We start from the raw sequence: 15,326 nt of genomic DNA, 5'->3' as shown, positions 1-15,326 counted from the left end.
ACAACATACACCCCCTGCTACCCCCCTCCCCACCTCAACCCCGCCCCCTCAACCTCCTCATGCTCTCTCAGGGAGAACATGTCCCAAATTCGAAATTGCTGTTTTGAGGCATGTTAAAAATAAATAAAATTACTTTGTGACTTCAATAATAAATATGGCAGTGCCAAGTTGGCATTTTTTTTTTCCATAACTTAAGTTGATTTATTTTGGAAAACCTTGTTACATTGTTTAATGCATCCAGCAGGGCATCACAACAAAATTAGGCATATTAATGTGTTAATTTTACGACTGTATATATCGGTATCGGTTGATATCGCAATAGGTCATTAAGAGTTGGACAATATCGGAATATTGGATACCGGCAAAAAAGCCTTTATCGGACATCTCAAGTGACAATCATGGGTACATTAACTTTAACTTAACTTTAATTTAAAAAAAAAATAATGGAAAAAAGCACCATAATGACAGATAATGAAATACACATTATAGTGCTGAACGTGTTATATTCTATACCTAATGAGGTGGCGAGTTGTCCAGGGTTTAATCCGCCTTCTGCCCGATTGAAGCTGAGATAGGCGCCAGCACCCCCCGTGACCCCAAAAGGGAATAAGCGGTAGAAAATGGATGGATGGATAACACAAAGTGTGCACCACACAAGGAATCCTAGCGATCATTTTTTTGCTCGTTTTTAGCACATTTTATGGCTGTAATCCACTTCGGGTATCTTTGGGAATGCGGTAAAATTCTCCCCTTCCCATCGCCTTGTTTGTTCTAGCATCCGGGCGCACAACGTCTGGCGACCATATTTGAAACAACTGAGAAAGACACGTAAAAAGTAACTATCTTTTGCGTTTGCTTTTTCCTGCCATTAAGGCGTTTCTTTTGATTTCATTTGAATGCTGGCCTCCTTCCGCTTTAGCCTACAGCTCTTTAAAAGCCGTAGTCTGTTGTGACAAGTCAACCCACACTTGGCTTTGACTTCAATTAAGAAGGTATGTTGGCTTTAAACTTGGGTCAAACAGAAGGCATTCTGGCAACATCTTCCATAATAAAAGATGAACTTACAGTAAGTACGATGAGTTTTCGGTAATAAGACCTGTGTTCAGAATTGGCTGTGTCATCGACTCCACAGTAAGTTGCTACAATTGATTGATTGATTGATTGATACTTTTATTAGTAGATTGCACAGTACAGTACATATTCTGTACAATTGACCACTAAATGGTAACACCCAAATAAGTTTTTCAACTTGTTTAAGTCGGGGTCCACGTTAATCAATTCATGGTAATCTGCAGTTCAACTGCAGACTTCTGCAAAAGAGCAAAAATCCGCAGTTTTAAACATTAGTTTCGCGTGAAAATATTACTTTTGTGTTTTTTATCAATAAGATTATGATCGAAACTAAATTTGTTGAATGCTTGCCTCAGCCACTGGATGTTCCTCTTGCCTTAACACAGCTCTGGGTTGCGGGACGGGGAGGCGATCAGGAGCACCGAAACAAGCTCACTAGTTAGCTAACCATCGAGCTAGCTTACTTTGTCGTCGCTTTTTTTCACTCTCCAAACCGCAACGTTAACGGCTGTTCACTTTGATGCTAATTATTTGGATGATTAGTATTCGAACACTGTTAGTTCCGAACCAGTTTTAGTTCTGGAGCAGGGGTCAGCAAGCCGCGGCTCTTTACCACCGCCCTAGTGGCTCCCTGGACCTCTTTCAGAGATGTGTGAAAAAGGAAAAAGTTAAAGAAAAACATTTATTTTTTGTTATAATATATTTTCTGTAGGAGAACAAACATGACACAAACCTTCCTAATTGTTAGAAATCCCACTGCTTATGTTACACATGCTTCACTGATTAGAGTATTTGGGAAGCACCGTTTTGTCCTACTAATTTCAGCAATCCTTGAAGTCATCGTAATTTATTTACATATACACATTTCTCCAATGCTGCCACAGAAAGACTTGTTTTATCCCACTCTCTATTTGTCTCATTTTGTCCACCAAACATTGTATTCTGTGCATGAATGCACAAAGGTGAGCTTTGTTGATTTTATTGATTTGCTGGAGTGCTTATCAGGCATATTTGGTCAATCCATGATGACTGCAAGCTAATCGATGCTAACATGCTATTTAGGCTAGCTGTATTAAAGTTAAAGTTAAAATAGTGAAGTGAAGTGAATTATATTTATATAGCGTTTTTTCTCTAGTGACTCAAAGCGCTTTACATAGTGACACCCAATATCTAATTTTTATATTCAAACCAGTGTGAGTGGCACTGGGAGCAGGTGGGTAAAGTGTCTTGCCCAAGGACACAACGGCAGTGACTAGGATGGCGGAAGCGGGGATCGAACCTGAAACCCTCAAGTTGCTGGCACGGCCGCTCTACCAACCGAGCTATACCGAGCTATATGATTGTCACACACAGACTAGGTGTGGTGAAATGTGTCCTCTGCATTTGACCCATCCTGTATGTACATATGTCTCATTTGTAGGTATATTTGAGGCCGGACATTAAAATGTGGAAGTTTCTTTCGAAAGTGCCTTGGCATGTTATATTCCTTTGAGGCTGTTTACTTATTTACGAAGTAAACACATCCGCTTTCACACAGCACTCTCAATAAATCCATGATTCTTCCCTCACTACTCATTTCCAGCGTTTACATCTCGACCAGGCCTGGGCAATTACTTTGACTAGGGGGCCAAATTTACAGAAATGAATTTGTCTGAGGGCCGGTATATCTATTTTTAGGAACACTAATACAAAACCTCAAAATAATGTCTGATTGAATGCTAAAAACGTTTTGACAGAGCGTCTTAAAAAACGGAATGGAATTTTACATTTTTCTATGCTCGATCAAACAAGGAATATTGACAACATAGGAATGTCACCACCCCCTCTCGATCAACACAGTCAAGCAAAACGTGACGTAAATGCAACAAAAAGCGAAATATGAACGAAAAGGGTAAAACTACAACATACAATCTGATATATAAATAAGCTTTAGAACTTTGTTGTGAAAATCTCCCTCCACGTCTGTCCTTGACATCCACATTTCCGGCTGACACTCTGTGGAAACGCTCCCCACCCACACTGCTTGGTGCCTCGTCTGAGCTGCTGTGACTTAGATTACCATGGTAACTAATTAATTACCATGGTAACTAATTAATTACCATAGTAACTAGTATATCATGCAAAAGTGCAGATTCCAACCATTGAAACACTTTGTATAGTTCAAGACTTACAGTCATTTGAAAACATCACTGCACATCATAATGGCAGCTACTCTTTCCATCTTAAAGATCTAAAACAATTATTTGGGAATGTCCGGCGGGGCCGGATTGAAATACTTAACGGGCCACATGTGGCCCCCAGGCCTTAATTTGCCGAGGTCTGATATAGACAGATAGTTAACAGCATGAAGAAACAGAAGCTAAGTTTTGATGATGGCTCATGTTCCTTCTTTTGAATAATTTTTCTTCCTCAGTCATATTTATACGTCTTCTTTTCTTTAGGTTTGTAAGACTGAAAATGTAAATAAAAGTCCATTGTTTATTTCACATAATTAATGTCATTTGTGTTTAAAGTTTAGTGTTAATACACACAGCAAACATTGCACACATGGGGTATAATCAATTAATCAATCAATCAATGTTTACTTATATAGCCCTAAATCAGTAGTGTCTCAAAGGGCTGCACAAACCACCACGACATCCTCGGTAGGCCCACATAAGGGCAAGGAAAACTCACATCCAGTGGGACATTGGTGACAATAATGACCCAGTGGGACGTCGGTGACAATGATGACTATGAGAACCTTGGAGAGGAGGAAAGCAATGGATGTCGAGCGGGTCTAACATGATACTGTGAAAGTTCAATTCACAATGGATCCAACACAGTCGCGAGAGTCCAGTCCAAAGCGGTTCCAACACAGCAGCGAGAATCCCGTTCACAGCGGAGCCAGCAGGAAACCATCCCAAGCGGAGGCGGATCAGCAGCGCAGAGATGTCCCCAGCCGATACACAGGCAAGCAGCACATGGCCACCGGATCGGACCGGACCCCCTCCACAAGGGAGAGTGGGACATAGAAGAAAAAGAAAAGAAACGGCAGATCAACTGGTCTAAAAAGGGAGTCTATTTAAAGGCTAGAGTATACAAATGAGTTTTAAGGTGAGACTTAAATGCTTCTACTGAGGTGGCATCTCGAACTGTTACCGGGAGGGCATTCCAGAGTACTGGAGCCCGAACGGAAAACGCTAAGCACGCGTCTATCAGTCCAAAACGGCCCGATATGTCCACACAATTAAACTTAAAGTGTAGCTTTACCACCCTCTGTTGGTCAAATACAGCGTTACGTGTATTTAACCAATTTTGAACAGCCAAAAACAACATGACCACGAATACAAAAGACCAATCACGGTTAAAAGGCAGATATTTTTTTTTCTGGGTCGGTATTGCCATCTTTTTCTACTCACCCACTGCTGCTTTATTGTGACACATGCTTCGCTATTGCCCTCTGCGGGGTGGCGGGAGTACTGCATACATGGGCAGCCCTGGTTTGAATGGTTTCACCAGTTGACGGACTAGAAAAAAAGGGCAAAAAAAACAACACATTTTTGGTGTAATAATAGATGATAAAATGAATTTGAAAACTCATTTAAAAATATACAACATAAAGTAAAATTTTGAGGTTTTTGGTTAGGGTTAGAGCAATGGTTCCCAAACTTTTGCAGGCTGGCGCCCCCCTTGGCTCCCCAGTGAATTCCTAGCGCCCCCCCGCCCCCCCACAGACACATATGGAAACAAACACCTCTTTCTTGATATTTGGTATGCTGCAATTTGAAAAGAGAAAGGTTAAACACAAATGTGTATTTCACAAATAAAACCCAATTTAGTAAACCAATTTATGTTTTAGCAGTTTTAACTGTTTCAGCAACATAGAATGGTAAATAAACATTCCACCAGTAACCTTCATTGTCTCACACTTAATATTAATGGGATGGATGTGCTTGGTGCAGGGACATAAGCTTCTCAACATCAGGCTGGAACTCACTAAGAAGAAGTCGTAGATCCCCGCGGTCAGTAATTTTCAGTCGGTTTCTTTGCTTGGAAAGAAGCAAGGCAACTGCACTGAAGCCCCGTTCTACTAAATATGATGTTGGCGTGTGGTAACCGGACCCTGATGCGTCGTCCACTGACTCGTCCTGCTGCACGTGTTGTGTACATATCGTCAAACAAACGTTCGAACTTCTGACTTCGACTTCGGACTGCCGCCCCCCTACCGCCCCCGTCTTCCTCACCGCCCCCCCAGATCTTTCCACCGCCCCCAGGGGGGCGGTACCGCCCACTTTGGGAACCACTGGGTTAGAGGGTTAGGTTTATATTGAGGCCATGCCAAAAAAGGCATTGATAAGTACTTAATAATGACTAGTTAAGAGCCAATATGTTACTAATTTGCATGTTAATAAGCAACTAATTAATGGTGAATATGTCCCCCATACTAAAGTGTTACGATATTTTTTTTACTTGTCACAAAATTAACCGTGTATGAACATCACCTTGTTCAAAGAACAAAACCGACACAGTTCATAAACTCACAACAAATTACACACCTGCAAATCAGTGTGACTTCTGCTGTTGCCGTATCTGTAATGCGCCGATAGGTAGAAGTTTTTATTGAAACGATGAATTGGGTGTGTTTTAACCTCCGCCGAACCCCCGAGGCCGACTCACCGAACCCCTAAGATTCGATCGAACCCAGGTTAAGAACCACCGCTGTAAGGAATAAAACACCTACAGCGTCCTGCGTCCTGCACTCCAGCAACAACAGCAGTACCACCGCATTACTGACCAGCCATGATGAAAACGGGCGCCACCAAATCGGGGCTGCCCAAGACAGGGCTGCCCAAGGCGGGGTTGCCCAAGACAGGGCTGCCCAAGGCGGGGCTCAAGGACCGGGCAGAGCAGGCCTCTTCAGCTTTTTGTTCCTCCTCCACCACCTCCACAAACATGAGGACCTCCAGATCGTCTAACACACTGGCCTCAGATCAGCGTCTTAGCAGGCTTAAACGAGCCAACAGTGATGATACTCTGACTAAGCCTGCACTGGGAGCTGCTGCCTTTGGCTCACGTATGAAGAAGACCGTGACGACGGGAGCCATTGCAGATCTTGCTGAGGGCGGCCCCCGCAGTCTGTCAAGGCGCAGCCTCCAGTCTACAGGCCAGGGTCTTCTAAAGATCACCAAAACCCGTTTTAAAACCCGTGGAGACCTGGTATTCCAGGCTATAGCTCCCAGACTCTGGAACAATTTGCACCAGTGCCTCTGTGATCTTGACTGTGTTGAAACTTTTGAGAAACCTTTGAAAACTTCTCATTTTAGTAAAGCTTTTATTTAATGCACCTTTTGACTATCAATTTTAATCCACTTTGTTTCCTTTTTATAATGTTGCCCCTGTTGTTTTAATTGAATATTTGTTTTACTTCACCTATGTTTTGTACAGCGCTTTGTGATTTTTTTTCTGTGAAAAGCACTTTATAAATGAAATGTACTAAAATGTACAGTATAGGACTTTATTTAAATGGCTCAGCAGAAATGAATGTCATATAGAGTTGGCGTTATCCACTCTCAGTGAAGCATAGTCTGAATGAAAATAAAACCAATTATTTTGATTTACAATGTACTCTTGTTGGCATTCAAGCGCTGGCAGAAGATTGAAGGGTCAGTTGTTTACGTAGCGCAGCTGCATAAAGTTAAGGAACCCATAAGAAGCACTTCCCAAACAAATTGAAGAGACAGATCTTATCTCCTCCCAGCTTCCTGTGCGCTGTCCTCCACGCACGGCGCAAAGACCCATAAATCACACCACTGAGCAGATAAAAGGCCCCGCCGTGTAAGGCTAGGGCGTGCAAACGGGGACACGATCCGAAGGCGGTAAAGTGATCAAACTTTGATCTGCCAACATTTTTAATCACATGCAGCGTGAAGAAGAAGCTTGGTTCGCCGCGATAGCGTAACACTTGCACAGATGGCATCCTGCCCAGGGAGAGCATTGGGTGCCGTATCGCCTCAGTCAACAGGTCCAGACAGGAAAGTGTGTCAAGCTGCTGTGTGGAAAAGTGTGGCAGCTGACGGCATAGCTATGAGAAATGTCCAAAAACATCATTGTGCAAGTGTAAGAGAAACCTACTATGGAGGCATACGCTTTGTTGTTCAGAGAAAAAAATGGTGTTCAACTGGGATTTGAGTTTGCAGCTGCTATCCCCGCAGTAGAACAGTCATTATTATTTTCTTCACAGAAGCAAATTCTTTTGCCGTGACCTTAATTGGCTTCTATGTTAGGTTAGCTCAGGCCACAGCAGCACCGCAGGGTTCTGCAGCAACCACAAATCCACAGCAAAAACAGCCACCTCGAAATTGGCCTAATTTACTGCTTGCTTTCACACAGCAAATGAAGGGATGATATGGCATGCACTTTATTTTTCTTGGACAATTCCTCTGTTTTTTTGGGTTTTTTTGCACACTTTAATTCCAGTGTAAACTTCAAAAGCCTGGTCTTCAAATGACTGTAGTGTTAGGAGGCACATGGCAGTAAAGTGTGGAGCAGCCAGCCCTAGGCTTCATACCTGGCATGCTCCTGGTTGTCATGGGTCACATAGTAACAAATCATCAGCGCAAGGAGAATGGGAGATGGTAGTTAGTGCTGCCGGAGTTCTGCTGTTCAGGAATCTTCATCTCTCTGTGGAGTCGGTGTGTGCCGAACACTTTTTTTCTAATGTAACGACAGGCATGTGATTTTTTTCGTCTGTAGTGCAAATCCGTCTTTTTTTTATCCCTGTCAAAATCCCTGTACCTAATGTCATGACTGTTTTTATTGACTATTTTATTGATTATGGGACAAGCAGTAGAAAATGGATGGATGGTACTTTTTGGTCACTTATTGTTTGTCTTTGGTACACTGTGTATATTTTGGGCCATTGGTTGTTTGTTTTATTTTTGCATATATATATATATATATATATATATGTATATGTGTGTATATATGTATGTAAATATATGTATATATATGTATGTATATATATATGTGTATATATGTATGTATATATATGTATATCTATGTATGTATATATATATATTAGGGCTGTGAATCTTTGGGTGTCCCACGATTCGATTCAATATCGATTCTTGGGGTCACGATTCGATAAGATATCGATTTTTTTCGATTCGATTCTCGATGCAAAAACGATATTTTTCCTATTCAAAACGATTCTGTATTCATTCAATACAGATTTAAGCAGGCTCTACCCCAGTCTGCTGACATGCAAGCAGAGTAGTAGATTTAAAAAAAAAAAAAAAGCTTTTATAATGTTTTATCAACTGATTGCAATAATGTAAATTTGTTTTAACTATTAAACAAACCAAAAATATGACTTATTTTATCTTTGTGAAAACATTGGACACAGTGTGTTGTTGAGCTTATGAGATGCGATGCAAGTGTATGCCACTATGACACTATTGTTCTTTTTTATTATTTTTATAAATGTCTAATGATAATGTCAGTGAGGGATTTTTAATCACTGCTATGCTGAAATGATAACTATTATTGATACTGTTGTTGATAATATTCAATTTTGTTTCATTACTTTTGGTTTGTTCTGTGTCGTGTTTGTGTCTCCTCTCAATTGCTCTGTTGATTGCAGTTCTGAGTGTTGCTGGGTCAGGTTTGGTTGTGGAATTGGATTGCATTGTTATGGTATTGCTGTGTAGTGGTTTGTTGGATTGATTAAAAAAAAATAATAATAAATAAATAAAAAAATTGATTTTTTAAAAAATGAGAATCGATTCTGAATCGCACAACGTAAACGATTCGATATATATATGTACCGGATTTTTCGGACTATAAGTCGCAGTTTTTTTTTCATAGTTTGGCCGGGGGCGCGACTTATACTCGGGAGCGACTTATGTGTGAAATTATTAACACATTACCGTAAAATATCAAATAATATTATTTAGCTCATTCACGTAAGAGACTAGACGTATAAGATTTCATCGGATTAAGCAATTATGAGTGACAGATTGTTTGGTAAACGTATAGCATGTTCTATATGTTATAGTTATTTGAATGACCCTTACCATAATATGTTATGTTAACTAACATACCAGGCACCTTCTCAGTTCGTTATTAATGTGTCATATAACATACACTTATTCAGCCTGTTGTTCACTATTCTTTATTTATTTTAATTTGCCTTTCAAATGTCTATTCTTGGTGTTGGGTTTTATCAAATAAATTTCCCCCAAAAATGCGACTTATACTCCAGTGCGACTTATATATGTTTTTTTCCTTCTTTATTATGCATTTTATATATGTGTATATATATATGTATGTGTATATATATATATATATATATATATATATATTGCTCTTTTTATCTTTGGTATGAACATTATTATGTAAACTCGAAGTCATTTTTTTTGGGTTCTTTGTTGTTGCTATTTTTGTATTACAACATTTTATTATTTGATCATGTTGTACTGCATCGTAATCTTTGGTTTTGAGATTGTGTGATGTTTTTGCCTGGACCCCAGGAAGAATAGTCTCCACTGCGGTGTAGACTAATGGGGATCCTTAAGAAACTAAACAGAAACAATATATATAAACAAATATTTTCCATTTTTCTTAGTTTTTTTCCACCTACAATATGTGTTAAATTCTTAATCCGTCTGTTCGCCATACCTGCCAACAACTATGTTTTTTTTGTGATGAGTACGGTTTTTGATAATCCAGGGGTAAAAACTACAGTTTTCCATTAAAAATGATTAACTTAAAAATCAAAGCTACTTAACCAAGTAATTCTATAGGCAGGGGATAAAATATAGGAGAAACATCAATGATGATTGGTTGGTTTATGTATAAGAACATCCATGATTGGGTGGTTGGCTTACTATGATGAGTCATGATTGGTTAAGATTAGGGCAAAACATTAGCGACAGGCCAATCAGAGGGTGGGATAAGGCGGGTCATAGAACCAGGAAGGGAAATCACAACAGACATTCCAAATGACAACGAGAGAGTCGGAGAAGAGAAGAGAGAATATTCAAGCGGGTGATTTGAACATTAAAAAAAAAAGATGGCAGAGAGATTCTCTTCCTTGGATTGTTCTTTTAGCGATGTCGACGACATCCAGGAAACCCACAATGTGTCTACTAGGACACATTTGGACAAATGTATGCGTCTGGATGAAACAATGGCCAACACATTCATTTGAGTTGTTTACCACGTAAAACCAAATCAAAACTGCTCTCGACATGGACATTTAAGAACACACATGATTGTAGCAGACGTGATGAATTTTGCTGCAGTCTAAATGCTAGATGTCATTTTCATTGGTGTTTTACAACAAAACAGTAGCTGACATTTTGTTCATTATTTCTACTGTTTATATTTTGACATTGAATAGTTGAATTATTTTGAAACATAAAAAACATGACTGCTATATATTAGTTTTTTCATGCTTTAAATCAGAAATGGCTATTCAGATAAAGGAAGGTCTTTCCTTTACACGGATCAATCGTCCTGTCCCCTTAGCAGAAAAACAGCCCCAAAGCATGTTTCCACTCTCATGCTTCACAGTAGGTGTGGTTTTTTTGGGATGCAACTCAGTATTCTTCTTCCTCCAAACACGACGAGTTGAGTTTATACCAAAATGGATACATGGATGATACAGCAGAGGATTGGGAGAATGTCATGTGGTCAGATGAAACCAAAATAGAACTTTTTGGTATAAACTCAACTCGTCGTGTTTGGAGGAAGAAGAATACTGAGTTGCATCCCAGGAACACCACACCTACTGTGAAGCATGGGGGTGGAAACATCATGCTTTGGGGCTGTTTTTCTGCTATGGGGACAGGACGATTGATCCGTGTTAAGGAAAGAATGAATAGGGCCAAGTATGGTGAGATTTTGAGCCAAAACCTCCTTCCATCAGTGAGAGCTTTGAATGGTTGACCAAATACTTATTTTCCACCATAATTTACAAATAAATTCTTTAAAATTCCTACAATGTGACTTCCTGGATTTTTTTTTTAGATTCTGTCTCTCACAGTTGAAGTGTACCTATGATGAAAATTACAGACCTCTGTCATTTTAAGTGGGAGAACTTGCACAATCGGTGGCTGACTAAATACTTTTTAGCCCCCTGTATGTATGTATATTTATGTATATATTTATATTTGTGTGTATATATATAATATATCTACACATATTGTTGAGGTTTCTGGGGTTTACCCGTTATACAGTGCTTAATAGAGCGGAATATACATTAGGTCAGGAAAAAAGACAGGCTATTTCATCCCTACGAGCCTGTTTTGCAGGTTTCTTTGTGTTTTTCCTGACCTAACGTATATACACACTCACACACATATAGGTATATACTGTCTAGCCCCAGGGCCGCAAGTTTGAGACATCCATTATGGAATGATCTTTTCCTTTGGTGTTTTTGTTCAGAAATGAAAGACTTATCTTTACCTTTTGTTTGTGACAGCTCACACACCCGACAACAGCTTCCTGGGCTTTGTCGTGGAGCAGCACCTCAATGCCAGTGACATCAAGCACATCGACGATGTCAAGAGACAAAACCAATCTCTTGTCTACGGCAAGGTTGACAACTTCTGGAAGGTATGATAGCGGTTTTGAACCCATTAACAACACATGTTACACTATACATACATCCATTTCTACACAATATTGGTTGGGAATGTGCAAAAGTTTTTTTTCAAACCGATAACTTATCTGTTATTTTTCCATTTCGTGCACACCTGGGCGTACTAAAAATACAAACAAATGTGGATTTGACAAACCGTACCTGTCGGTATCTTCAAGTTACTGATACCAAATGACTCGTTGTCCAGCACCATCAATTCCATTTTCAAACGACAGGCTTTCGAAAAACTCTGGCTGATAAGGTTTGATGTGTTGAAGCTCAATTTTTTCCCTCCGCATGGAATGTTTGCAGAACATTTGATGCAAATAAAAAGCGAAATGTATCTTCCCAGTTAAGAAGTGCTACACAACCAATGCCATGCTTACTTATATTATAGCAAGGCATGTAGAAGAACTTGACTTACTTACTCTAACACCAGCACAGTAGTCACTGGAGAGTTTTTATCCCCGGTTACAGGAGCAATTTTTTTTGTTATCCCTAATATAAATATAAACCACGTTTACATATGAGTTGGGAAATTGTGTTCGATGTAAATATAAACGGAATACAATGATTTGCAAATCCTTTTCAACCCATACTCAATTGAATGCACTACAAAGACAACATATTTAACGTTCAAACTCATAAACTTTATTTTTTTTTTACAAGTAATAATAACTTAGAATTTCATGGCTGCAACACGTGCCAAAGTAGTTGGGAAAGGGCATGTTCACCACTGTGTTACATCACCTTTTCTTTTAACAACACTTAATAAAGGTTTGGGAACTGAGGAAATTGATTGTTGAAGCTTTGAAAGTGGAATTATTTTCCATTCTTGTTTTATGTAGAGCTTCAGTCGTTCAACAGTCTCCACTGTTGTATTTTACGCTTTATAATGCGCCCCAAATTTTCAATTGGAGACAGGTCTGGACTGAAGGCCGGTCAGGAAAGTACCCGCACTCTCTTTTTACGAATCCACGCTGTTGTAACACATGCTGAAATTGGTTTGGCATTGTCTTGCTGAAATAAGCAGGGGCGTCCATGAAAAAGACTGCGCTTAGATTGCAGCATATGTTGTTCCAAAACCTGTATGTACCATTCAGCATTAATGTGTAAGTTACCCATGCCTTGGGCACTAATGCACCCCCATACCATCACAGATGCTGGCTTTTGAGCTTTGCGTCGATAACAGTCCCGATGGTTTGCTACCCCTTTGGTCCGGATGACACAAAGTCGAATATTTGCAAAAAAAAATTTAACTGTGGACTCTTCAGACCACAGAACACTTATCCACTTTGCATCAGTCCATCTTAGATGATCTTGGGCCCAGAGAAGCCAGCGGCGTTTCTGGATGTTGTTGATAAATGGCTTTCGCTTTGCATAGTAGAGCTTTAACTTGCACTTACAGATGTAGCGACAAACTGTATTTAGTGACAGTGGTTTTCTAAAGTGTTCCTGAGCCCATGTGGTGATATCCTTTAGAGATTGATGTCGGCTTTTGATACAGTGCCGTCTGAGGGATCGAAGGTCACGGTCATTCAATTTTGCTTTCCGGCCATGCTGCTTACGTGGAGTGATTTCTCCAGATTCTTTGAACCTTTTGATGATATTATGGACCGTAGATGTTGAAATCCCTAATGTCTTGCAATTGCACTTTGAAAAGCATTGTTCTGAAACTGTTTGACTTTTTGCTCATGCAGTTGTGGACAAAGGGGTGTACCTCGCCCCATCCTTTCTTGTGAAAGACTGACCATTTCTTGGGAAGCTGTTTTTATACCCAATCATGGCACCCACCTGTTCCCAATTAGCCTGCACACCTGTGGGATGTTCCAAATAAGTGTTTGATGAGCATTCCTCAACTTTATCAGTATTTATTGCCACTTTTCCCAACTTTTTTGTCATGTGTTGCTTGCATCAAATTCAAAGTTAATGATTATTTGCAAAAAAAAAAGTTTATTAGTTTGACCATCAAATATGTTGTCTTTTTAGCATATTCAACTGAATATGGGTTGAAAATTATTTGCAAATCATTGTACTTATATTTACATCTAACACCAATTTCCCGACTCTTAGGGAAACGGGGTTTGTAAATCCATCCGTCCATTTCCTACCGCTTCTCCCGTTCGGGGTTACAGGGGGTGCAGGAGCCTATCTCAGCTGCATTCGGGCATAAGGTGGCGTACACTCTGGACAAGTCGCCACCTCATCGAAGAGCCAAAACCGATGGACAGACAACATTTACTAAGGCCAATTTAGTGTTGCCAATCAGCTTATCTCTTACCCCGCCTTCCGCCCAATTGTAGCTGAGATAGGCGCCAGCGCCACACGCAACCACAAAAGGGAATAAGCGGTAGAAAATGGATGGAGGGCAATCACCTCATCTACAGGTGGATGTCTTTGGAAGTGGGAGGACGCCAGAGCAACCGGAGGGAACCCATGCAGTCACGGGGAGGACATGCAAACTCCACACAGATTGAACCCAGGACTACTCAGGACCTTCGTATTGTGAGGCACATGCGCAAAATAAATTGTGGTAGTTAGTATGTTTCATTGTTAAATCAAGCAGAGTGAAAAAATGGTGGAATCACTCAATTCAGAAAAAAAATTTGGAATCATGAAAAACAAAAACAAACACAAACACTCCAACAGACCACTAGTACTTTGTTACACCACCTCTGGTTTTATACCAGCTTGCAGTCTCTGAGGCATGGACTTAACAAGTGAAACAGTACGCTTCATCAATCTTGCTTCAACTTTCCCTGATTGCTGTAGTCAGAACAGTTTTGCAGGCCGGAGTCTTGTCATGCACCATTGTCTTCAATTTCCACCACACATTTTCAATTGATTATTTGCAGGCCATGACATTGACCTTTTGTATATTTTTACAAAGGTAGTTTTTTTTTTTTACAGTTTTTATCACATTATTAGCTTGAAAAATTATAATTTATTTAAAAATGTATTGAAGCTCTTCCCCGTGCCATGAGCTGACATGCAGCCCCTATCATCAATGACTGTAAAAATGTGCATGTTTTCTTCAGGCATTCGTTTTCATAAATGTCATTGGAACGCCACCAAACAAATATGTCTGTTAACAGAATGAACATCCGGACATGTTTTTGCAAGGGGTTGAAATACAACTACAACAGCGTCATTTGTTGCTAAACCTTGACGAGCTCCAGACTGAAGATCTTTTAAACAACCATGCATGAAAGTTTTACAGAAACCTAATAGGAGTGTGATTTCGAAGGTCCATTTCTGCTTATCACTCTCTGAGTAGACTTGTAATGTATTCAAATGTATGCTCAGACTGTGGCACAGAAACCATGGGATTACTGTGTCCTCCACAAAAATGACTAGGAGACTTGGAGAGATTTGCACATTGTTTGACATACCATGGACAGCAGGATTACTGCCCTTGTCTTGATGAGGTTCTAGCTCACACCGTCTGTTTCAGAACGGTTCCCTCCAGATTAATCAAGGTTGTTGTGCACCATATTTTCTAATTGCCTTTTCGAAAAAATTGTGTTTTAACTAATTTGCTGAGTGAGCCTGACCCTTTTGCTGGATTGCAAGCACATGACGTAGAGACACTTCCGGGTTTCAGGCGATGGTCTGAAGTCCCATTAGG

General features: G+C 40.0%; 1 protein-coding gene across 1 annotated transcript in view; it reads left to right on the top strand.

The window, feature by feature from the left end:
• Window positions 1-15,326, top strand: part of mgat5 (alpha-1,6-mannosylglycoprotein 6-beta-N-acetylglucosaminyltransferase) — a 235,233-nt gene that overhangs the window by 137,218 nt on the left and 82,689 nt on the right. The window contains exon 11 of the mRNA XM_061889592.1: window positions 11,540-11,673. Within this exon, the coding sequence (XP_061745576.1) occupies window positions 11,540-11,673 (134 nt within the window). The remainder of the gene's footprint in view (window positions 1-11,539; window positions 11,674-15,326) is intronic.

The sequence above is a fragment of the Nerophis ophidion genome, linkage group LG27, assembly GCF_033978795.1.
Source record: "Nerophis ophidion isolate RoL-2023_Sa linkage group LG27, RoL_Noph_v1.0, whole genome shotgun sequence".
Taxonomy (NCBI): Eukaryota; Metazoa; Chordata; class Actinopteri; order Syngnathiformes; family Syngnathidae; genus Nerophis; species Nerophis ophidion.
The sequence above is the reverse complement of the archived record's forward strand: the minus strand, read 5'-3'. Positions and strand labels throughout refer to the sequence as shown.